Source organism: Harmonia axyridis, chromosome 3, assembly GCF_914767665.1.
Source record: "Harmonia axyridis chromosome 3, icHarAxyr1.1, whole genome shotgun sequence".
NCBI lineage: Eukaryota > Metazoa > Arthropoda > Insecta > Coleoptera > Coccinellidae > Harmonia > Harmonia axyridis.
Window position 1 is genome coordinate 60,317,510 of NC_059503.1, and position 24,862 is coordinate 60,342,371.

Below are 24,862 nucleotides of genomic sequence, written 5' to 3' on the forward strand. Positions count from 1 at the left end.
TATTTACGATCTTATAGTTCTCGAGAGCATAGAATTTAGAACACCCTATACACTCACGAATTTGCAATTACAAGATATTCTTCCCCAAATGAAAATTGACCTGCCTTGGGCTTTTTTGTTCTATGTAGGCCTGTCTATATGTTTAGACTTGTGCCTTATTTGAAACAGAAGTTTGGAATTTAGACACCAACTGTGTTTAGTTCAGTATTTATGTTTTTAGGATTCAATGCCGGTTGTTCATTCTCAGCCTCACAGATTTGATAAATAACTTGTGTAATGTGTTTGTTTTTTTTTCAGGATTTTTTCGTTCATTTATAATTTTTTGTGATTGGAAATGAAATAATATGGATTTAGGGCATGCTTGTATGTTACATCAAACTTAATTTTCATAATAATTACTTTGTTTTAGAATTTTTTAATCTGATAACTTACTACCTCAGTATAAAAGATAAAGCGCTAGTCTAAATAGAGATATCTAATAATGTGATTGGTGGACCCTTCTGTAGATAATTTTTGTAAATTTGTTTAGTAACCTTGTTTATGAACATGACAACATAGTCGTCGAAACGTTCATTAAACGTATATAAAGATTCTGTGGATTAGAGTTTGATTGCAACAACCTCATTAAAGAATTGTACCGGGTTTTTCACCATAATTTGACCCCCCCTTTAACTTTGTTTCTAGAAGAGGTACGAAAAAATGTTTCCTACAAAAGTCTCACGAAATCGATTAGTGTTTTTTGAAATGATTTCACAAAACGAAATATATACAGAGTGGGCAACATATTGATTGCAACTTCATTTTTTCAAATGGAACACCCTGTATATTTTTCTATATTGACTAGCTCTTTTTCTCCTGATTTCGAATATATAACATATGTTTGGCCTATCTCTCTCATTCTGAGTACCACACAGTTTCAAATTCTAAAAACCTGCACCTGGCAAAAGTAATCAATTTTCAAGTGGAAGGCTGCGATAACTCAAAATGCCCTTTTTTGAGTTATCTCGTTAGCAACGATATGACATACGTTTTTCATTATAAATTGGAATTGGATCATTTGGATGCAACATCATATATTCTCTCCTTGTAGCTTTCTTATTTTTATTGTTCTCCACATAAAGCGAAAATATTTCAAATTTTTCCGCTTCTGTGTAGTGCATATTCGATGAATAGTTTATTCAATGATAAACGTATGTTATATATCGTAGCCAACGAGATAACTCAAAAAAGGGCATTCTGAACATTGCAGCCTTCCAATTGAAAGCAATTACTTAGCTTGCCAGGTGGTTCTTAGAATTTGAAATTCTGTGGTACTCAGAATGAGAGAGATAGGCCAAACATATGTTATATATTCGAAATCAGGGGAAAAAGAGCTAGTCAAATATAGAAAAATATACAGGGTGGTTCATTTGAAAAAATGAAGTTGCTATCAATATGTTGCTTACTCTGTATATATTTCGTTTTGTGAATTCATTTTAAAAAACACTAGTCAAATTCGTGAAACTTTTGTAGAAAATATTTTTTTGTACCTATTCTAGTAACAAAGTTAAAGGGAGGGTCAAATTATGGTGAAAAACCCGGTACATTATACAGAATTTCGAAAAAAAAATTTTATATAAAAAAGAACCATAGCAATTTTAAAGAAAAATTCACCGTTGTTCAGAATCTTTTGTTTTACTCAATGTCCATCGAGTTTGGACCCTAAGAATCGAATATATCCGTAGGTGTTTGTTTTCATTCTGATATATTTCCATAAGTTTTTCATGGGGTGCTGTTAATTTATTTACATATTAATGAAGCACTTACCACTTGGGATAGGTTTTGACTACTGCTACGCAATAAACTACGCACAGATCTCGTGTTATCATGTGTTTTTTCTTGACCATGATGAGAGCTCGTGTTAAATTTCTCTTTCTATAGTGTTAATGGAAATGCAACCATGCAACAACATGCGAATAATACTGTTAATATTAGATTCAATGTCGAAAATAACAGAAATTTGATATGCATGACTTCAATATAGGCCACAGAAGCACAAACAGAAGAAAAAGAAATACAGCTTTTGAATTGGGTATATTACCAAATTATTTAACGACAAGGAAGCACGAGGCAAATTGTATTTGAAAGCTCTTTTTGTACAAACATATAAAACTCAACATCTCGCTCATGTACGACCATAATGACTACTCAAAATGTTTTCAAGAATAAGCTCACTAAAAAACATTGCGCAAAAAAATTAACGCACATTATGGAAATCTCAAATTTATTCTACAACTGAAGGTGTTGTCAATGATAATTATTTTTATCAGAATTATGCATGCATATGTTATCCACTTTCAACGTTTTTCTTCAATACAGATGTTTTTTCCCAGCAGGAATAAAAAGATGAGATTATCAGATTTTGAATGTATTGGCTCCATTCTGAAATCAGTTGTTCTCGATCAATTCTAGTGATCAATAGTTTTTCTTTCGTTTGATTTTTTACACTCGATCGCTATGCAACACGAAACACGCAATTTGACCCAAGAGGAATGTGCCCAAGCGGTAGTTTTGCGAGAAGAAGGGTGGACATACACAAGAATTGCAGAAAGGTTTGGAGTTTCCCATACAACTGTGTCCAGAATGTTGCAGCGATTCAGGGAGACAGGTATGAATGTCCGAAGACCAGGACAGGGTAGACCACGGGTAACAACTGCCATTCAAGAACGTTACTTGAGAGTTTCTTCGTTGAGACAACGGTTTGCAACCGCTCGCCTCCATCAAATTCAGCTTGAGCAAACTCATGGGGTGCAAATTAGCACTCAGACAATAAGAAATCGCCTCAGAGAATATGATTTAAGGCCTCGTGTCGCGGCAAGAGGCCCAGCTCTTACCCCAGCTCATCGAAGGGCGCGTTTGGATTTTGCGAGAGAGCATATCCATTGGGAAGAGGCTGATTGGGAAAGAGTTCTCTTCACAGATGAGTCTAGATTCTGCCTCTACCATTGTGATCGACGTTCCCTTGTATACAGACGTCCACATGAAAGATATACTCAGTGCAACTTCCTGATTACTACTGGTTTCGGGGAAGGATCGATTATGGTATGGGGTGGAATATCTTTGACTGCTCGCACAGACCTAGTTGTCGTTGATAATGGAGCTATCAGGTGTGTGAATAAGTCTTTCCCGTTTTTTGTAAGAGATGGCGCCACCAATACTGTGCGAGTATTTAATGGTTACATATGTCATAATCAAAGCTTATTCATCTGTCAACAATTCCACACTAACACATTAGTTGAAATTTTTTCGCATCATAAATTTTTGAAATCGTGAAAATGTCGAAATTTGAGCCGAGTCGACGTCATTTGCGGGAAGTTTCACTTTATTGGTTCAATTTGAAGAAATCTGCTGCCGAGGCGCATCGGTTGCTTCAGGAAGCTTATGGAGAAGGTTGTGTCGATGTATCAAGTGTTCGCGGATGGTTTCGACGCTTCAAAAGTGGCGATTTCGACGTGGAAGACAAGGAGCGTTCCGGGCGGCCGCAAATCTTTGAAGATCAAGAATTGGCGACTTTGCTTGATGAAGATTCGTGTCAAACGCAAGAAGAACTTGCTGAAGCATTGGGAGTTGACCGAACAACCATTTCCAAGCGTTTGAAAGCCATGGGAATGATCCAAAAGCAAGGAAATTGGGTGCCGTACGAACTGAAGCTGAGAGACGTCGAACGGCGTTTTTTCACTTGCGAACAGCTGCTTCAGCGACATAAAAGAAAGGGTTTTCTGCATCGTATCGTGACTGGCGATGAAAAGTGGATCCGTTACGATAATCCGAAGCGAAGAAAATCATGGGGACTACCCGGCCATGCATCATCATCGACGGCCAAGCCAAATATTCATGGCGCCAAGCTCATGCTCTGTATATGGTGGGACCAGCTAGGTGTGGTTTACTATGAGCTTCTGAAACCGAATGAAAGGATCACAGGCGAGGTCTATCGACGACAATTGATGCGTTTGAGCCGCGCACTGCGAGAAAAACGGCCACAATACTCCGACAGGCACGACAAAGTTATTTTGCAACATGACAACGCCCACATGTTGCACAGCCGGTGAAAACATACTTAGAAACGCTCAAATGGGAAGTCCTACCCCACCCGCCGTATAGTCCAGACATTGCTCCGTCTGATTACCATCTCTTCAGATCGATGACGCATGGCCTGGCTGACTAGCACTTCCATTCCTACGAGGAAGCCAAAAAATGGGTGGATGACTGGATAGAGGCCAAACCGGTCGAATTTTTTCGCAACGGGATTCGTATGTTGCCAGAAAGATGGGGAAAAGTTGTAGCTAGCGATGGCCAATACTTTCAATAATTCATTTGTAACCATTTTTTCACAATAAAGGCTCAAAATTTGAAAAAAAACGGGAAAGACTTATTCACACACCTGATATGAATGCTGATAGGTATATAAGGAACATTCTTGAAGAGCATGTAGTGCCATTTGCCCTATACATTGGTGAAAAGTTCATTTTTATGGACGATAATGCCAGACCTCATCGTGCGCGCATCGTTCAGGAGTACCTTGAAGAGGTTGAAATCTCTCGAATGGAATGGCCAGCAAGAAGTCCAGATCTCAATCCGATTGAGCAGGTTTGGGATAACCTCAATAGAAGGCTGAGAAGTTCAGAAAATCATCCAGCTACTCTTAATCACTTAGGAATCCAACTCAGAGACATCTGGGAAGGATTAGATCAGAACATTTTAAGATCACTCATTTTGAGTATGAACCGTCGTTGCCGAGCTGTAATTAACGCAAGGGGTGGAAATACCAAGTATCAAATCACTTATCAGCATTCCAGTATTTTGAAAATTGTTTATTTCTCTTCTTTCACATAAGATTCAGTGAAATCCTGAATTTTTCTTCCATTCAATGTGTCTTGTTTCGTTCAAAACCTTCCCGAGAGAACATAAAAAATAAGTTATGAAGTCAATGTAGAGTTAACTTTCATTAAAATTGAGATTTTCAGAATGTGCGTTAATTTTTTTGCACATTGTAATTGGTATATAATAACTGATCAACATAAAACATCAACAAAATCGTCATTTTTGAGTTGTCATCCTCATCGCAAATGAACGAATGTATTATATTTCTTGCTTTTCAGATTATGTGTAATTTTATATCGTACAAGTTGGAATTGGTGATAATTTAGAACTTGAACTTTTGTGGCCAATCGACTGAATTGTTCTTACCAACGTCTTGACAGACACTCCTGATAGATTCTTATCAAAATATTTTTGACACGATGTAAGGGAGTTCAAAGATTTCGAACGCTAGAAGCGAAAAAAATAAAAAATACATGCGTGTTACAAAAATATATGTAATGAACAAAAATGATGTTATATGTTAAAGCTAAACTAATGATAAAACATCTAGAATGATGAGAAAGTATGCAAGAAATAGCTTTATGCATTTCGAATGAAAAACAATCAAAAAAGCAGAATTAGTTTCAATGAACAAAATAGTACCTTACAGTTAATAATAATTTATTATTCAAAAGTAGCTAATGTCATAAAATACAGCATAAGAAAGGTTTTTAAAGAGTAGGATACGTTTTTCATTATTTATAATTATGTATTGATCAATGATAATTAATAAACTTTATATGGTGTATTTTTGACCTGGACTGCTGGTCGACCTAAAATGATGCTCAAGCGCTCTCCGCCCTCTATTTCGAAAACGAATCATCGTATAGAAAGAAAAACTTCCGAAAAAAATTGTAGGGAATTTAATCCTTTACAATACTGATAATAAATACAAATTTTTTGTCGGTGGCCGAATTAATTTATGAATTTTCTGAATAAACTCAATTTTCAAGAATTTCCGTGAATACATTTTTTTTCATAAATCGAACAAAAATATTTTTTAAATGACTCGGTGCAGCGAAAAAAGAATTCAACCGAAATTGAAATATTTCACGATTGTACTTTTTTTATAATTTTTATTTTTATATAATTATAACATGAATATGAAAACAAAATAGGAAAACATGAAATGGTTCATTTATCAAATCTAATAAAATCCTTGGATTAGTTCAAATTAACATTTCATCTAACTTTCTGTTTTCATATTCGTGTTAGGCATAAAAAAAGTATAATCGTGAAAAATTTTATCAATTTTGGGTGGAATTTTTTTTCGGTGTTATCGATTTATGAAAACATTTTTTCCCAGAAATTCTAAGGAAACTAAGTTCATTCAGAAGAGGTAATTCACTGATGTGAGTAAAAATCGTAACTTCAGAGGTTATACATAACTGACCACACTGAATAGAATATTGCGGAGAAATAACGTTGTAACGAAATGAATAAAAAATTTTGATAATCCTTACGTCTGCTTATTAACCGTTCATTAGTCACGATAATGTTTATAATTGAAAATAATAAACTAAAACTGTTTTGTAATATTAACCTTGGAATACATAAATCATTCAAAAAGATTCTGAATTTTTATACAGGGTGGTCCAGATTCTAGTTGAAAACTTTGGTGTTAAATAGAACAATTTTTTTCATGAAACAAAGTTCATATGAACATATATCCTAACAACCCTCGTTTTTGAGATACAGGGTGTTAAAGTTTGAAAAAAATCAGTTTTTCACTTATAACTCTAGTATTATTAAATTCATTGAGTTTTTTGATATTGAAGTCTAGATAATGTAATGTTTCGAATTAGGTAAGTGTCAAAATTATCCAATGGCGTAGATATAGGGGTGCGATGATAGGTAATTTTCCTATTGAATATCTACGCCACTCTTTTTTTCTCGGAAAAAATTGTTTCATTTTTGAATAAAGATCTCTTGAGTTTTTTTTCATAGAATGGTTTTCGAGTACAAGCAAAGAATCTACAATAATCCATTATGGTTACTCATTTAGCAAATTTAAAAAATCGTTCAATTTTGCGTCGATAAGAGGTGTGTGATGTAGATTTTAGATGATAGTGTTTGCTTTGTACTCGATTATCTCAAAAACGATACATTCCATGAAAAAAATTCAATAGATTTTTTTTTCAGTAAAACTCTGTTCATTCCAGAAATGGAATAATTATCTCAAAGAAAGTATAGTGGTGCAGATTTTCAATTGGAAAAGTATCATAGTATTTTGGCAGAAGATTATCACCTAATTCGAAACACTACCTTATCTAGACTACAATACCTAAAAATTAAAACAATAAATGTAGATAATAAAAGTAGAATTATGAGTGAAAAACTATTTATTTTTTCAATCTTTAACATCTTGTATATGTATAGAAACCTCGATAGAAACACCCTGTCTTTAAATCGAAGCATGTTAGGATATATGTTATATGAACTTTCTTCATGAAAAAAGTTCTGTTGCCAAAGTTATTGAACCGAAATCTTGACCACCCTGTATAACGATCAACATGTTATAGATTTTGAGGCCACGAAACTAATTCAAAATTCGTTTCAGGTATTTAACAACAGAAATGTAATTACCAAAACAAGTATGCCCGTAGGATTTTCCAGTTGCCTAGCCTATTATGAATGATATTCGAACCATGTTCAGACTTTTGAACTCCTTATTGACAGTATGTGGAATTTTGGAGATGGTTTTCTTCAAGATTCTTTATACAAGATATAGATTCAACGATACTACGCCACCCAATAAATTGCCATATCACATTTCTTTCTAAATTTTTTATCGATGCAAAATATGCGTTTCGGAATTTCGGAATATAGAGTTAAATATGGATCGAGAAATTGAGGTTAAGTGACGCTATATTCGTTGTTGTTTAAAAAATTGATAAAAACGAGTTTCGTTTATTGATAAAACACTTTTTTATGGAAAAAAGTTCTGTGTGAGTAAAGCAACGGTTTGCTTAGTGTTATTCAGACTCGCTTCCATTGACAAAAACGGTTCAAAGATGGTATGCCGGCTTCCCAAGTGATTTATTGAGTAAATAGTGTAAATACATGCCACACTCAATAGAATGATGAAAGCTTTTTGCTCTAGAATTTCTTTTAATCAAATTTAACCTCTTTCGAAAGACAGTTTGTAATTAATATTTTTCAGTTTTCAATACATTATTTTATCTTTTTATAATTAATGTATGGTCGATAACGTGGTTTCTATTTATAATTCATTGAACACAGTTTCTGTTTGTGTTTCAGTGTGAATGAATAATACCCACCGTCAGTTACCTATATTTGAATATTGTATTATCAATTGATAGTTTATATGTTTTCCACAATTTCCACAAATAGGATGACGTTAATATCGACATTGAATTACATTGAATTTACTTCTTGCATACTTTATCTATAAATGTACATCATGGAATGTTGAATGTATATGAAAATGCAAAATGTATTTTTTCAATTAGTTCCAGAAGATACTTCGGAAACTGAAGTTGACATAGATATAAAACAAAAAAATTAAGAAAAGTTTTCGATTTTTCTTCTGGTTTTCTATCTACGAATGATTTCAATATGGAATACTTCTACTTATTAAGTTTAATTCTTACCCCTTTCTTTTCTAATGAATACTCCTCTTTGTAAGTTTTTTTTTTAATTTTATCATCGATTTTTGTTAAATCTCCAAAACTCCTACGCTGGTTCGTTAACAGAAAAAAAAGAAAGAAAGCAAAATAAATAAAACGAAACAAACAAAAGGCGAAGATTGCGGGTTCAGTTCAATGAAAATTCATGTGGCAAAAATGATGTCATTCTTATCTTAAACCATGCTTGTGCACTCGCATTCATGTTAATTAGCGTCGTGAAATATTACGACCCACTCACTCAACAATTCAGAAGAGCAATGCAAGATAATTGAAGAATTACCAAGTTCGATATATTCCGATTGACGGTCAACAACTTTCAGAGAACATCACCCTATGAATAATCTTGGAAACTTACCAAATTCTTAACGCTCACGTTATAAAACGATTCCAGGTTAGTTTCATTCTAAAAACACGTTTAGTCATCAAAAAAACGCAAAAAAAAAGTGTAAGCGAAGAATTAAGATTAAAATGTGAAAGAAAGACACAAAATATCAAGTTTAAAACAAAAGCGACACAAATTGATGACTTACAACAGAAATGTTTTCTTTTTCTTCTTTGCGCGTTTTTTTCGTTTTTTTCTTTTTCATCGCTTTCTCGCCCATGTTGGAATCGAAAGAAGTCGTTTCCACGTAATTTTCCGTGATTTGGGTACTCTAAATGAAAAAGAATGTTGAAGGATGAACTGAAAAGAACTTATTCTACAAAGCAGAGTTAAAAGCAGCAGTTCTGTATTTTTAAATGAACTCCCAAGAGTTATACAATATTATATTGAGATTTTAAATATGATCGTCAATTGGCTTGGAATATCAAGTAAAAAAAAATGCATAAATTTACATTTTTTGCTTTATACTGAGAAACAAAATGCTTTATATTGCTTCAGCAGCATTTAATCAATTGCACGGTTTTGACCTGAACGCATTGTGAAGTATATTTTTTCAAGCGTGAATGTGAGGTATTTTATGCATTATTCAATTTATTGTTTCCTCCTCCTCAAATAATCGAAAATCATCACTTTATATTAATTTTAAAAAGTGTTCATAAAGGTTAACGGTATTCCGTTAGAAACTCTAAGATATTGCAATTTCGTATTCAGATCAAGAAAAGTATTCAACGGAGAGCAGTTGAAATCTATTCTAATTAACCGCTAAACTAGGTACTTCGACCTGATCTCAGCTCTGATAGCTGTTCCATATTCAAATATTAAAAAAACATATTTCTCAATTACCTGGATTTAAGCTTGAGTGATAATAAAGTGAATTTGAATGTTTCTTTGAAAGCCTGAGTACTTCTACTAAGGTCGAGAATAACATCATTTTCATTCAAGATGAATTTTCTCGAGTTTATCACTGGAAAGTATTATGCATTATATACAGGCTGTTCATCCATCGACGCAATGCTCTGTTATGGTTCACTGAAAATTTCTCATTGCAGTACCTCAAGATCCTAATGATACCGTGCCGAAAAATTTTTTGTAAATTTTAGCGCTTAACCGTAATAGAGCGTCGCATCAATGGAGGAACATCCTGTATATAATGCGTAATACTGGGGAAAATTCAAAATGAAAATGATTTTATTTTTGATCTGAGTTGGGAGTAGTCAGGATTTGAAATTTCAAATCTATCAGAATCTATCTTAATATCTTTCAGGCAATTGAGAAATTTCATTTTTCATATATTTGAATATGGAACAACTATTTGAGCTCAGATCAGGAGCTCTAATGAAGCGACAATCTTGTGTCGAAAAAAAAATTGAAAACTTCTTAAAGTAATAGTCACGCCAATTTTTAAATTTGAGACAAATTCATCATTATTCAAGCATTGATTAGGGAAAATTTCAATACACCATATACATATAACGGAGATACAGTTTAATTCAGTTATCTCTAAACTGAACATTCCGTAGAAGTTTATTGACTCATTGTTTTGTTTATTTCTTGAATTGAAAACAAAGTTCGAATCATAATCAGTGGCGAAGGTAACCAGAAGAAATGTTGTATACATATTTCAGAATGTTTAGTCACTTTGAAATTTTGAAACAATAATGTTCTATTGTCAAAAAACAACTGACCAACCTACAGTAGCGTAACAATAGGGTGACAGGGTTGGCAAAATTCCTCGAGAGGCTGCGAGCTCAGAAATAACCTATAAGATTACGTTTTTGTCAGGATCAATTGAGCTCATCCTTTTAGAACTGTGCCCATTTTTTATATTTTGTTCTAGTAACCTGCACAGTCTGTCCAAGAAGATCTTTCAGAGTAGGACACCATCCATATGTGCTTCAGCTATCACATAGTGAGGATTGAAAACTGGCCAGCCTAGGTGCTTGGTCCCAGGGCCTGCTAGTTCTGGTCATTTGCACAGCCTGGCCAATTCTTTCTCCGATTTGCTGAGCCTCAAGATTTCATCTGCCGTCAGGCCCATTAGGCACAAATGGCATTTCTGAAGACAGTTACTCTCAGCAATCATCAATGGTCTAGGGCGGTTAAAATTTCACGAATCTTTTTGCTTGTGTGATTCTGGATGTGTTCTACCAGAGGATCTCTTTGCTTCTTATTATTATTTGAACTGGGGTCGTTTTGGTTCGGTAAGCCTTCCGGGAACTGCGACCATACAGATCTGTTGTTCCCTATCCTACTCCTCCATAGAAACCCAAGGAGGTCGTCAATGACGGTAATAAAACTGACAACCTCCTTAGGGGCCTTGACCGTTACCTCTCTGGTATCCAGGACCCATGTGAATGGTTCTTAGGCCAGCCAGCTCCGGATACTTGCATACCATGTGCTCGGCTGTTTCTGCTTCCGATCCACAGAGCCTGCAAATCTCGTTTGCTGACTTTCCCATACGGTACAAATGATGTTTGTACCGACAGTGCCCCGTCAGCAGTCCCACCATCACCCGAAGCTCGGCTCGTGACAGCTTCTTGGCGTAGGTAGGTGAAATCGTCACGAATTTCTTTGCCTGAACAAGTCTAGGAGTGTTAGTCCAGTGGATTATCCTGTTGTTCAACTCCCATAGCTGGACCGCAGTTTTATATTGGTCTTTTCCCAGCCCACAGAAAGGCTCAGGTCCAGCAGGTGTTTACCTTGATGCACTTTTTGCAAGTTCATCAGCTTTTTCATTGCCTTCAACCCCACAGTGCCCTGGTACCCATAGTAGAGTCTCCTTATTTCATCTGGCCAGTTGCTCCTTGCTTCTTACTTGTGTTTCTTTTTGAGACACAATTTTGAGCACAGTTGACAGTTAGAGTTTCTGTCTGCCAGACAGACAGTTAATGTCGTAATAGCATGGATCAATTTAGGCCTATATAACCCTATGCCAGTTCGTTTCACCTATTTTGTTCTAAAACTATGTACCCTATGGAGAAATTGATGTTTAATTGATTCACGAAATCCAAAGTGCCCTGACGGTCACAAATGACCATTTTCTCAACAAAATGTAGAGAATATAATAAATTGAAGTTAAAGAAAACTAAAAGCCATATACAAGTTCAAATTAATCATTAAGATTTAAACGTATTCATAAGAAATCCATCATTTTGAAAACGCATCCATTGGTACTTTGCCGGTACGGCTAAAATGACCTAATTAAACATAGTGGCGACAATTCGTTCAAATTGAGCCTAAAAATGGCGAATGGGGACATAGAAATTTTCACTGCAATTGACTGAAATGACCTGACACACGTCAAAATCAAAATTATTGGGCCTGATAGTATTTGATTGTACATAGAATGAACTAATTCAACTTAAGAATACTACAGTCACTAAATAAAATGGGCCTTAGGCCTTACATTTTGAATAAATCCCAAAAATCAGGTGAATAGAGAATATAAACAAATGGCGCCATATTTAGGCCCAACCAATCAAAAACGAGACCACGCTTGTCGTCACTGTGGTTAATTGAGTCACTGTAGACGGCTAGATAGTGGCGCCACATAATCGATAATGGAACTACACTTTCAATAACTGCACTCACTGCATTATTTTTATAACAAAATAAAAAATTTTTATTCCGTTCTCTGTCTGTTTTAACAAATAATATTGCTCTGATTTCTTCACAATAATGGATCTTGAAATTTGTTACTAATTTCTCGAAAGTGAGTATTTCCTAAATTGCAACAATGGAACAAACGAATTGAGCAGAGGATAGCGAAAATAGGTACCTTACAACGTGACAATAACAATTTCACAAACGTTTCATATTTATATAGCCTATAGTTTCTAGTCCGTGTCAGAGAAAGTGCAGACAGATGATGGTCATTTAAATACATTCATATGGAAGTTAGAGATTCAAATCATAATGGTAATAAATGTTATTATTATGCCAAAGTCTCCGACAGTTTACAAATATAATTTTTGAGGGAAACAATTGAATAGTTATACAGGATCTTTGGTAATTCAATGTTATTCTTTGAAGGAATCATTTGCATGAAATCATGTCCAATGAACTAAGGGTTTAAAAGTGGATGGTTACTGAGCTATAACAGATTTCCGGTTTTTCAGAAAAGCTCTGAGCTGTGAAAGTTCAACTTGGAAGCTGAAGAATGAGGGTTCACTTTGATGAGGAGGATGGTCGCCCCAAACTTAAAACATTTTAGAAATTCATAATTATGAATTTCTACCGTATTTGGAGTGAAGCTAATCCTAAAGTGTATGTCGAAACACCGTTACATCCAGAAAAACTGACTGGTGCGCTTTATGGGCTGGTGGAATCATTGGTCCGTACTTCTTCAAAACGATGATGGCCAGAACGTTACAGCCAATGGTGATCGGTATAGAGCCATGATTACTAACTTTTTCATTCCTGAATTGAACAACAATGATGTCCAGGAGCTGTGGTTCCAACAAGACGGCACAACATGTCACACAGCTCGAGCCACAATCGATTTATTGAAAGACACGTTTGGTGACAGCCTAATTTCACGTTTTGGACCTGTGAATTGGCCTCCAAGATCTAGACCGCTTGACTACTTTCTGTGGGGCTATGTTAAGTCATTGGTCTATGCGGATAAGCCACAAACCCTTGACCATTTGGAAGACAACATTCGCAGTGTTATTGCCGATATACGGCCACAAATGTTGGAAAAAGTCATCGAAAATTGGACGTCCAGATTGGACTACATCCGAGCCAACCGTGGCGGTCATATGCCAGAAATCATATTTAAAATGTAATGCCACAAGATTATCTTGCGGATAAATAAAATTTATGTCAATCGAATAATCCATCGTTGTTTTATTGCAATTTAAAGTTCTATAGCTCTAAAAAAACACCGATAAGGATAATCTAGGAAGTAACAGCCCTCTTTTTATTTAACTTTGTTTTTAAAATTTTCATCGAAAAACTTCAGATCGCTATCCACTTGATAAATTTGTTTGATTTATTTGTTACACTACATCAATCCAATAAATTCATACATAGTCCTTAATTTTTTCACGTGAATTTGATGCGTTATGTAGCGAATAAGAAAGTCTGTTTGAAGATTCGTGTGATGTGAACTTGCATATTTGTGTTGAATGTTTTGTTTTGAATTTCCATAGCACAATTGACTAATCAGTCTTTGAATGGTTTACGAAAAATCCTGATTAAAAATTTCTACATTTAACTTTTACAGAACTACCTCTTTTACTCTCAAATATGAAAACGAAAATACATCGTTTCTGGGTTAATGTAGCAAAACCAAAAATCTAAGCAAGCAAGCAAGCACGCCATTCGAAAATACAGCCTTAATGCAACAATGAACAAAGAACAAGCACATCACATGTGATTGCACCTAGTCTCACCTCCCATCATTTTCAAAACTCTTAATCCTTTTCGCGACGCATTTACCCTAGCTATAGATCGAAAATACTGATTCCTAAGGTACTCACCTCGACTATCTCGTCTTTCTGTTCGAACCTGTTGATCTGTTTCATGATGCCCACCGATTTCAGCTGGTTGACATCGTGCTTTTTATTCTTACAAAGTGAGTCTTCTTTCTCGTCTGCCCCTTTCATGAACTGCGACGTCAAGTTCTGCACAATCTTGGCCGGTACAGTCTCGGTATCTCTCTCCCTGTTCTTTGCTGAGGCATCAGACTTGGTGACAATATAATTCTTGACGATCTCGTCTACTATTCTGGTCTGACCGGGAGATTTTATCTCGCGAAAAGCATCGTCAGTCTCATCTTCTTGCACCTGCACACCGTCTCCGTTCTCGTCTGGTTTAGTTTTCACTTCAGTAGATTCTTTTTCCTTAAGATTAGGTTGTTCGGTCATTGCTATGTAATCCATGACCTCGGCATCGTCGTAACCAGCCTTCTGGTGTTCCTCCAAGTCCTCCGCGGTTCTCCTGGCCCTCTCCTCGTCCTCTTGATCTTCCTCGGCGGCCCCTTCGCTGTTGATGTAGTCTTGGATAACGCCGAATCTATCGACTTTTCTTGAGCTAATTGGTGCATCTTCAGGCCTGGAAGGGTCCAAGACAAAATTGGAGGAGTCGGAATCCGACACTTGCTTGTCCAAGGAATAGACGTCGCTGGTCTCTGTCACGTCATCGTCTTCTGCAAATTCGTACATTTTACGCTGTTCTATCTGGGACACAATTTCCGGCAACGCTTCAGACAAAGATTCCGAAGTGTTTTCCAATCTGTTGAATAAACTTTGTATAACCAAGGAGTTCGATCGGTTGAAGACGAGGAAGTCTGAGAGGTCTGTTTTAGGCGGCGGACAAGCAGTTTTGGAAAGAAAGATTTGCAGCCTCACTGCCATTTATAGAGTCGATGGTAAAACGATATTATCAAACAAGATCGTTGTGGGACAAAACAAAACGAATACAATTAAAAAGTAGCTAATTAGTGGTTCCACCTATTGATTCATATTTCCCTATTCCATTCAGAATCGAATAATGCGTGAACATTTCAAGCAAAATAATTTAGTAGGACCGGATATATTTTTTTAATTATTCTAAATTGAGTTGAATTGAGTGTAAGAGCAGTTCATAACGAATTGAAAGCAATACACCAGCATAATATCCAATTTAACTCATAATAATGCAAATAATTTGATTTCAAAAGCCAGATAATATCATTATCAAATCATTTTCTCCAATTATTTGACAGAATGTGATGTAGTGTATAATTTGCATAGGTGCACTCAACGTAACAGAACCAATATCGGATATTCAAGAGTGGAAACCAAGTAAATCATTGAATAATTATTATAGAATGGGGTGGAGGTATCCTCAAACTGGATGACAGAACTAAAATACAATAAAGCCTGCGAAATGTCCAGATTTTTTTGTAGTTACAAAAATTTGTAGTAGGATGTGGCCTGTGCTATTGGTTCTTTCAAAAATATCTCGATAACTTACATACAATGAAAAATACTGTTAGATGGTCCCTTCTAGGGTAGGTAACAACCACATGCAGGCAAAGATAGATAAAGAGGAGTTTACCGAATCCATAACACTGGGAAGAGACATAAGACAAGAAGACTCATTGAAACCCTTTGCTATTCAAAATGATCATAGACGAAATTATAAAAATGGTCTGTAGACTGTAAGGTTAAACTTGAGATGGGAAATTCATATATACGCTAAGCGGATAATGCATATCTCGTGGCAGATTGAAAATGACTTGCAGAGGCTTCTACATATGCCCAACACAGTTTCTCAATATCTTGGGATCATAATATCAACATCAAAGAGAAAGTGCATGACTATATGCAAAACACCTCTCAGATGTAAAGTAGTTGTAAATGGGAACATCAAACAAAAAGTGCTGAAGTTCAATTATTTGGGCCTAGACATCTCTAGTTTTGAGGACAGAAGCAAAAGTAAGAACACAAGTGGTCAAGGCAAGAAGAACAGCCTCACTGCTGATTGATACCATATTCCGAAACAGATATCTGAGAATTGACAGAAAAAGAAGTATATACAAGAGCACTATAAGACCTATTCTAATGCCCGCCACTCACGAAGCGTTTCTTCCAGCGTTTGGTAGCAAGCGTCGAAGAGATTCCAGTCGGACAGTCAAGTTCATACTCTGATTTACAGTCGTATGGCCGTGTCCCGAGCTGTCTGACTGGAATCTCTTCGACGCTTGCTACCAACCGCTGGAAGAAACGCTTCGTGAGTGGCGGGCATTACATATGCAGCAGAACCAATACTTGAAACATCGAATATATGCCAGATGAAGGTAGAATGGAGGCATACTCTATGGAATAGGCAAAGAAGCGAGGACTTCAGGAGAACATGTCATCACCCAAATGGCAGAGGAATCAAGAAGACGAGAGGGAGACACATGAGATTTCTACAAAGTCACTCTCATTTAAATTGTTGAGTACCTACTTACAAGATTCAAATAAGATATTTAGTGCATAACGAAAATTGATAGATTGAATGACGAATAATGAATGAGGCCTTTAAAGTGAGAGTTACATGAACAAGAAGCCATGTTTTGGCAGAGAAGATGAGAAGGAGAAAAGGGAGATTTCTACAAAGCCATTCTCATTTGAATTGTCGAGTATTTACCTGATTCAAATAAAATATCAAGTGCATAATAAAAACTGATAGATGGAATGACGAATATATGGAATGAGGCCTTCAAACTGAGAAATACATCAACAAGAGGTCATGTTATGGCAGAGAAGATGAGAAGGAGAAAAGGAGAAAAGCCATTCTCATTTGAATTGTCGAGTATTTACCTGATTCAAATAAAATATCAAGTGCATAATAAAAACTGATAGATGGAATGACGAATATATGGAATGAGGCCTTCAAACTGAGAAATACATCAACAAGAGGTCATGTTATGGCAGAGAAGATGAGAAGGAGAAACAGGAGACATCTACAAAGTCACTCTCATTTAAATTGTCGAATAATTACTGGATGCAAAAAATATATTCAGTTCATAAAGAACACTAACATGTAGATGTAAGATGAATGTGGATGGAATAAGGCATTCTAAGTGAGGAAGACATCAACAAGAAGCTATGTTATGGCAAAGAAGATGAGGAGAAGAGACAATTCCTACAAAGTCCGCCTTTTATTTCAATTGTCGAGTACTTACTTATCGAAACAGCCAGTGACAGGCCTCGTTGACTTGAGATCCTCCAAGTTCTCGTAGATGGATTCATCCATCGTTTCCAAATTCTCGTAGATGTTTTCCTGCACCTGATCCACGTACTTTTCGGCTAAAGGCTCGCTGGTCTCTTTTCCATCTGGAGTCTTTTCCGCTGGAGGCTTTTCAATACCGGCGATAACCTCAACGTCACCACCACCCACCAGCACCAGGTCCGGTTGGTTTGCGGCTGTTGAAGACTCTTCGCTACGACTGCTATCTTTTGGCGATGAGTTCGCGCTCGATTCCCTCCTGAAGCCTTTAAGGAAGTCGACGTTCTCCTCTGAAGGGGTGAGCATCGGCGACGTGACGGTCTGGGTAAAGAACAACGTGGAGGTGTCATCTGTGGAGAGGAGCATTCTGTCTTTGGCTGACTTCAGATCAGCCTTCTCGGGCGTATCCACCGAAGCGGCTGTGAGAAGGGTGAAGCTAGGTTTCGTCTTCTCCGAAGCGATGTCTTCTTTAACCAAACCGGTGTCACCATGATCTTCGGTTCTCAGATCTTCATAAATGACCTCGGTGTTGACTTTTTTTATCGTTTCAACGTTACCGTCCATGTCCATGTATTCGGATGAGGTCTTCGTAATACTCTGTACGTTTTCGTAGATGTTTTCTGTCGTGGCAGAATCTGAGTGGCCGTTGGAAATGTTGGAGGAGTTGGAGGAGTTTAAGATTTCTACGGTTCTCTCTGTTTTCAGAAAACTCTTAGTGATGGTCGAGGAGGATTTCACAGTTTCAATGTTTTCGTACAGCGTTTCCTCTTGCTCGGTGGATTCTGATTGTTTTTCTAGGGTATCCTGAAATATTATGTTAGTTGCACGCAAACAGCACAAACAAATATATTAATAAAGGTGCAGAAGAAGTAATTATCTCATCATGGCATTTGAATACACCGAGAATATTTCAGAGTGGACTATTTTGATACGATAATTGCTTCTTCTGCCTTTTAATTCAAACAACAAAAATCACACACTTGGCTTAGACAGCTTTTTAGACGCATATTGAACTCTTCCATTAGCGATTCTTCTAAGTTATCCTCACTTACTATTCTCGATTTCTTCACTGTTTCAGCCATCTGAAAAGAGAAATATATATTTTAGAAACAGAATATATGTGGTTCACAGTTGAAATTATGAGACTATTTTCAATTGATATCTTCCGATATTTTCCGAATAATATGCAAAAAACCGCCAGAAAATGATTTTTTTTTATCCTTTTTCCATTTTTTCAATGTTTCGTCACAAAAATTTGGTGACAAACCTCAGATTCAGCATCCAAAAAAAACATAATTTCGAATAAAATCAAAAATACCACAAAAAGCGAGTTTTTGCAGAGACAGCAACATACGTAAATTTTCAACTATCGTTCGAGCCAGAACGGTTTATCGGACAAAAAAACTCAATGGAAGAAATTTGTATGAAATTTTATACAGGGTGATTCACGTTTATGGAAAACTAATCATAATTTTGTGCTGAAAATTTGCATAATGGGGTTTAAGACAATGATCTCTCTTCCTAAAATATTTTTAGATCTTTACAACTTCCGGTTATACCGGAAACAGACTACTACTTTCTTATTTTTCTTATTTCAAATGACACAACCAGTATATCATTACATTATTAGATAGCTTTTTTTCATCACAATTTCAGCAATATGCCATACCTTGGTAAAAACTCAACGGTTCATGAGTTAATGGGAATTTTATGAAAAAATGGTGACGATGAGGACTTCTTTTTTTTTTAAGATTTTGTTTAAGATCATTTTAGCGACTTTTCTTCTTTAAAGACGCGCTATACAAAGAATAGACCAATCAACGGCATCATTTTAAAATGTTGAAAGTAGTTTATTATCGATTTAACCTCAAAACGGCATTGACAAAAAGACGATGTGAGCGCCGCCATAAGAAAAGAAAAAGGTACCAATACCATTTGAATCCAAGAAGACTGGTCGCTTTAAAAGACGCCACTTTAATCTTAAGGTTTTTCTAGAGTAATGGGGACACCAGTGTTTTAGACATCTTAGTTAATAGAAATATTTTTTCGTATTTTTTACTGAGCTATCACAAACGGGTGTTTCTTTTCGAGGTATATAACTTTAAGTTGGCATTACTGTTCAAGATGGCGACCGATTCAACAGCTGTCAAGTGATTTATTCTCAGTTTGGTTTGGCAATTCATCATAAATAGACTCACGCTTGAACAACGCTTGCAAATAGTGCAATTTCATTTCGAAAATAATGGTTCTGTGCGGAATAAGTATCGCGCACTACGTCTATTTCATTTTGTTTAGCGATGAAGCGCACTTCTGGTTGAATGGCTACGTTAACAAACAAAACTACCGCATTTGGAGTGAAGCTAATCCTCAAGTGTATGTCGAAACACCGTTACATCCAGAAAAACTGACTGTTTGGTGCGCTTTATGGGCTGGTGGTATCATTGGTCCGTACTTCTTCAAAAACGATGATGGTCAGAACGTTACAGTCAATGGTGATCGGTATAGAGCCATGATTACTGACTTTTTCATTCCTGAATTGAACAACCATGATGTCCAGGTGCTGTGGTTCCAATAAGACGGCGCAACATGTCTCACAGCTCGTGCTACAATCGATTTATTGAAAGACACGTTTGGTGATCGCCTAATTTCACGTTTTGGACCTGTGAATTGACCCCCATGATCTTGTGATTTAACACCGCTAGACTACTTTCTGTGGGGCTATGTAAAGTCATTGGTCTATGCGGATAAGCCACAAACCCTTGACCATTTGGAAGACAACATTCGCCGTGTTATTGCCGATATACGGCCACAAATGTTGGAAAAAGTCATCGAAAATTGGACGTCCAGATTGGACTACATCCGAGCCAGCCGTGGCGGTCATATGCCAGAAATCATATTTAAAATTTAATGCCACAAGATTATCTTGCGGATAAATGAAATTCATGTCAATCGAATAATCCATCGTTGTTTTATTGCAATTTAAAGTTCTATAGCTCTCAAAAAACACCCTTTATTATGAAACACTCTGTACATGGCATATACGGAAAGCGTCATGGTTACGACGGTTTCTTAACGCTCCACCTAACAATCATACATTTTTTCCCCCCCGAAAGATACAGTTGGTAACCGAGCCATCTTGGCAATTAATCCGACGAGTTCATTAATTCTGATGTGGCAGAAGTAGTTCACACGGACCGAATATGCAGAGACTAGGAGGCACACAATCTGCCTTTCGCCCTTGAGGCCCCCTCGTCGGAGACGTGTTCGTCGAGGTGGGAACTAGCCGAGGTAAAAAGAAGCCGTCTAGGGTTACAATCGGGGACATTGACGCGAACTCGACTTCAGCTCGTGCATAAGGTTTGCACTTCTGGCTAGTCGGGGAATTTATTTGTTTTTCTACATTCATGCAAAAAGCAAAACTTTATTGAACTATATTTAGTGGAAAAAGAAGTTCTTTATTGCACTAGTGCAATAAAGTTTTTATTGCACTCATCTGTCATTCTACTTCAACGTGCTGTCATTATGACAAACAAATATTTCAGCCTGAAGGAAATAACGATGTAAAGTTAACAAGTACAGTACGTTTACAGCAGTAACAAATCAAGAAGTGGATTTGAAAAGTACTTCACTACGAAATATTCATATTGAAAATTGCACCAATTGTTCATTCACTTTCAACATTGAGGGTAAAAATAAAGTTTGAGGTAAATAGTTCGTAAGGTATCAGTTCCTGTTTCAATGCAAATCGAAATTAATAATAAAGTATTCAAGTTGCGCTTTTCATCTTCCTACACCTAGTGCCGCACCTCAATAAATCATTTTTTGCTTTTTGCATGAACGTAGAAAAAATGTTGTATGCAACTCGTGCAAAAATTGTTTATTGCACTCGACGTGTTGTCCAACTCGGCCTAACGGCCTCGTCGGACAATTTCACGTCGAGTGCAATAAACATTCACTTTTTGCACTTGTTGCATAAAACTATTATTTATTATTACTCTGTGAAACAAGACACAAGCATGTAATACGCTTTCCCAATAAATAAACGCACCTCTAAAAATTAGGCAAAAGTTTAAAATACATTTTCGTCAAAACTACTTGCAGTCTAGGCAATATGTGTTTTTCGAATGAAAGTTTTGGGGTAGTTTTGATTTCTTCGATGTTATATAATTTTAGGATGCTGAATCCGAATCTGAGGTTTTTCAACAGAATTTTGTAACGAATCAATGCAAAAATGCAAAAAAAAATTAAAAAATTTAATTTTTAACGGATTTTTCTTTATAAATAGAAAAATATCAATTTTGCGTGAATGATCTTCCTGAACAAAAAAAAGGTAAATAAAATTCCCTAGAAATTTCTTCCATTGAGGTTTTTTTGTCCGATAAACCGTTTTGCCTCAGACGATAGTTGAAAATTGTCTGTTTTCCAAAAATCCCCTTTTTCCACTGGAAAATACCAATTAATTCATAATGGCACTTAATAATTTATTCCTCCAATATAATCAGGACAGGTTCAAACTATAAAGCCATCATTAGTATAGAATAAAGTATTTTCAAAATCACTTTTTGAAATTTAGTTTATTTCTTGATATTGATTTCAATGAATATATTGTGGAAATATTGCCGTTGTTAAATTTATACAGTAGAGTCAGTTATGGCCGAAAGAAGATATTCTTCAACTGATGCACTGCGAAAAACCAAATTGTGTCTTTAAGTTCTAACAGAAACAGAAATCCCATCAAATTTATATGAAAAAACCAAAAGGTCGCAGAGCGATAGATTCAGGCGTTCTGGAGTTATGACCGAAAGAAGACACAATTTAGTTTTCAGTGCATTAGTTGAAGAATATCTTTTTTCGTCCATAACTCCAGAACGCCTGAAGCTATCGCTTTGCGACCTTTTGAGTTTTTCATACAAATTTGATGGTATTTCTGTTTCTATCAGAACTTAAAACACAATTTGGTTTTTCGCAGTGCATCAGTTGAAGAATATCTTCTTTCGGCCATAACTTCAGAACGCATGAAATTATCGCTTTGCGACCTTCAGGTGTTTCTATGCAAATTTGATGGAATTTCTGTTTCTGTTAAGAAAATCCTATCGTTACATTTGAAATTTCCGAGTAAAATGAACAAAACAATGAACTTCTGACTTGGCGCCCCCTATCGAAAGCAACAAAAACAAATTTATCATGACTATATTTTGTCCTCACTCAACAAGATATTATCTTTCAGGCGAGATCTAATTTGCTCAATAATGTTGAGCCAAACTGAAGCTACAGTCGTTTCAATCTGTCAGATTTCTCACTTTCGCCTACCCTTATTTGTTGTCGTAAAATCGGAAGTGGCAATTCAAAAAGATAGAGACTTTTCCAAGGATTACAGTGGCGATATTTTTTCTTCAACTTCATATGAAACATTTTCGAGTAAAATTCATTTTTCTACTCGACGGTAGCTATTACGCTCCCTAGCGGTACAGGTATGAACTTCAAAACAATTTCCAGTGTGTTTTCTTGTACACTTTAGTGGTAAAAATTTTTACCGCAAGTCTCTACGATTAGTGGATCCTGAGATATAGCCGCTTACCTCGCTTATTTGCCCACCCTGTACAATATTTTTATAAATTTTCACAAAATTAGTATTTTGTCTATTTTGTCATGGTTTCTTATAGGATTTTTTCAAGGATATTCTCGGAATACATCATTGCTTTGTAGGAATACAATATCATCAATGCGAAAAACGAAAAGTTACCAAAATTATTATTTTTTTTTCTTTTTCAAATTGAAAATATTGTAATACTAAAATATTGTTGAAAAAAAAGATATGAAAACTCCATTCAAATCGGTGATTTGTAAGAAGAAATATCTCTAACTTCGTTTCGAACTGAGTCACGTGATGGTGTTCCCTCTTAAGGAATATGAATTAAACGGCGACCAACATCGGAACGAACGTCTCAATATGCAGCACCATTAGCGTTCTCGTCAATTGACCCTCGCCGAGAACAATCATTATCCGCCATTCTACGAAATCAACAATAGTCGAGTTTCCCTCAGAGCATCTCGCGTCTTGCATGTTAATCGAAATATCAATATGCAACTCCCAATTTAATATTGAAATGAACGCCAAGTCCTCGTCACAACCAGACATGATTCATTCAATCGGTTTAAAGGGTTAGCGATTAATAATCGTTTGACGCCTTGAACAATGGTGGTCAGACTGAGCGCTCGTCATCGAGTAGACCGCTCTTACATTTCCTTACATTGTCAGTAATTTTAGAATTTTGAACTACTCAAAGGATAGTTTTCCACTCACACATGACAAATCCGACACCCCAAATTCAATTCTGTCCAACCGTCGATGTACAGGTGTTCCACAAATTGTAGATACAAACGAAAATAATAGATTCCTCGTAACATTTCAAGAAAAAAAGCCTTATAAACAAGGCCTCGCAAACGCTGTTTCTGCTTGACGTTGTCGTAAGTGATCCATTTTTCATCGCCAGTCACCAACCGCTTCAAAAATGGTTCGATTTTGTTGCGATTCGCAGATGGAAATGAGTGGTTTCGCGTCAACTCGTGCGGTACCCATACATCGAGCATCTTCTTGAGACCAGCCGTATGCAATTGGTTTCAAACGATTTTGGAACAATCTTCAGCTCTTGCCTGGCTTGTATTTCCGCCTTTATCGAAGAAAAACTGTTAAATAAGCTGAGTTACAAAATCACAAAACTGTCAGAAAAGTTTTTGTGGTACGAAAACTCATCTTTCAAACTCCATCTACACTGCGCAAAAAAATTAACGCACATTATGGAAATCTCAAATTTATTCTACAACTGAAGGTGTTCACAATGATAATTATTTTTATCAGAATTATGCATGCATATGTTATCCACTTTCAACGTTTTTCTTCAATACAGATGTTTTTTCCCAGCAGGAATAAAAAAAGATGAGATTATCAGATTTTGAATGTATTGGCTTCATTCTGAAATCAGTTGCTCTCGATCAATTCTAGTGATCAATAGTTTTTCTTTCGTTTGATTTTCTACACTCGATCGCTATGCAACGCGAAACACGCAATTTGACCCAAGAGGAATGTGCCCAAGCGGTAGTTTTGCGAGAAGAAGGGTGGACATACACAAGAATTGCAGAAAGGTTTGGAGTTTCCCAAACAAGTGTGTCCAGAATGTTGCAGCGATTCAGGGAGACAGGAATGAATGTCCGAAGACCAGGACAGGGT

At 36.2% G+C, this 24,862-nt stretch overlaps 1 protein-coding gene across 32 annotated transcripts in view; it reads right to left on the reverse strand.

Annotated features, from left to right (window-relative positions):
• LOC123675614 (F-actin-monooxygenase MICAL3) overlaps positions 1 to 24,862 on the reverse strand; it is a 116,410-nt gene that overhangs the window by 15,094 nt on the left and 76,454 nt on the right. For 10 of the 32 annotated variants that reach the window (XM_045611017.1, XM_045611015.1, XM_045611025.1 and 7 more), the window contains 8 exons: positions 18,615 to 18,716; positions 17,591 to 18,438; positions 14,415 to 15,168; positions 9,080 to 9,202; positions 8,905 to 8,952; positions 8,514 to 8,600; positions 5,227 to 5,307; positions 1,807 to 1,914 (listed from right to left, as the gene is read on the reverse strand). In XM_045611017.1, the coding sequence (XP_045466973.1) occupies positions 1,807 to 1,914; positions 5,227 to 5,307; positions 8,514 to 8,600; positions 8,905 to 8,952; positions 9,080 to 9,202; positions 14,415 to 15,168; positions 17,591 to 18,438; positions 18,615 to 18,716 (2,151 nt within the window). The remainder of the gene's footprint in view (positions 1 to 1,806; positions 1,915 to 5,226; positions 5,308 to 8,513; positions 8,601 to 8,904; positions 8,953 to 9,079; positions 9,203 to 14,414; positions 15,169 to 17,590; positions 18,439 to 18,614; positions 18,717 to 24,862) is intronic. The other 22 variants (XM_045611042.1, XM_045611045.1, XM_045611044.1 and 19 more) reach the window with 15 other exon arrangements.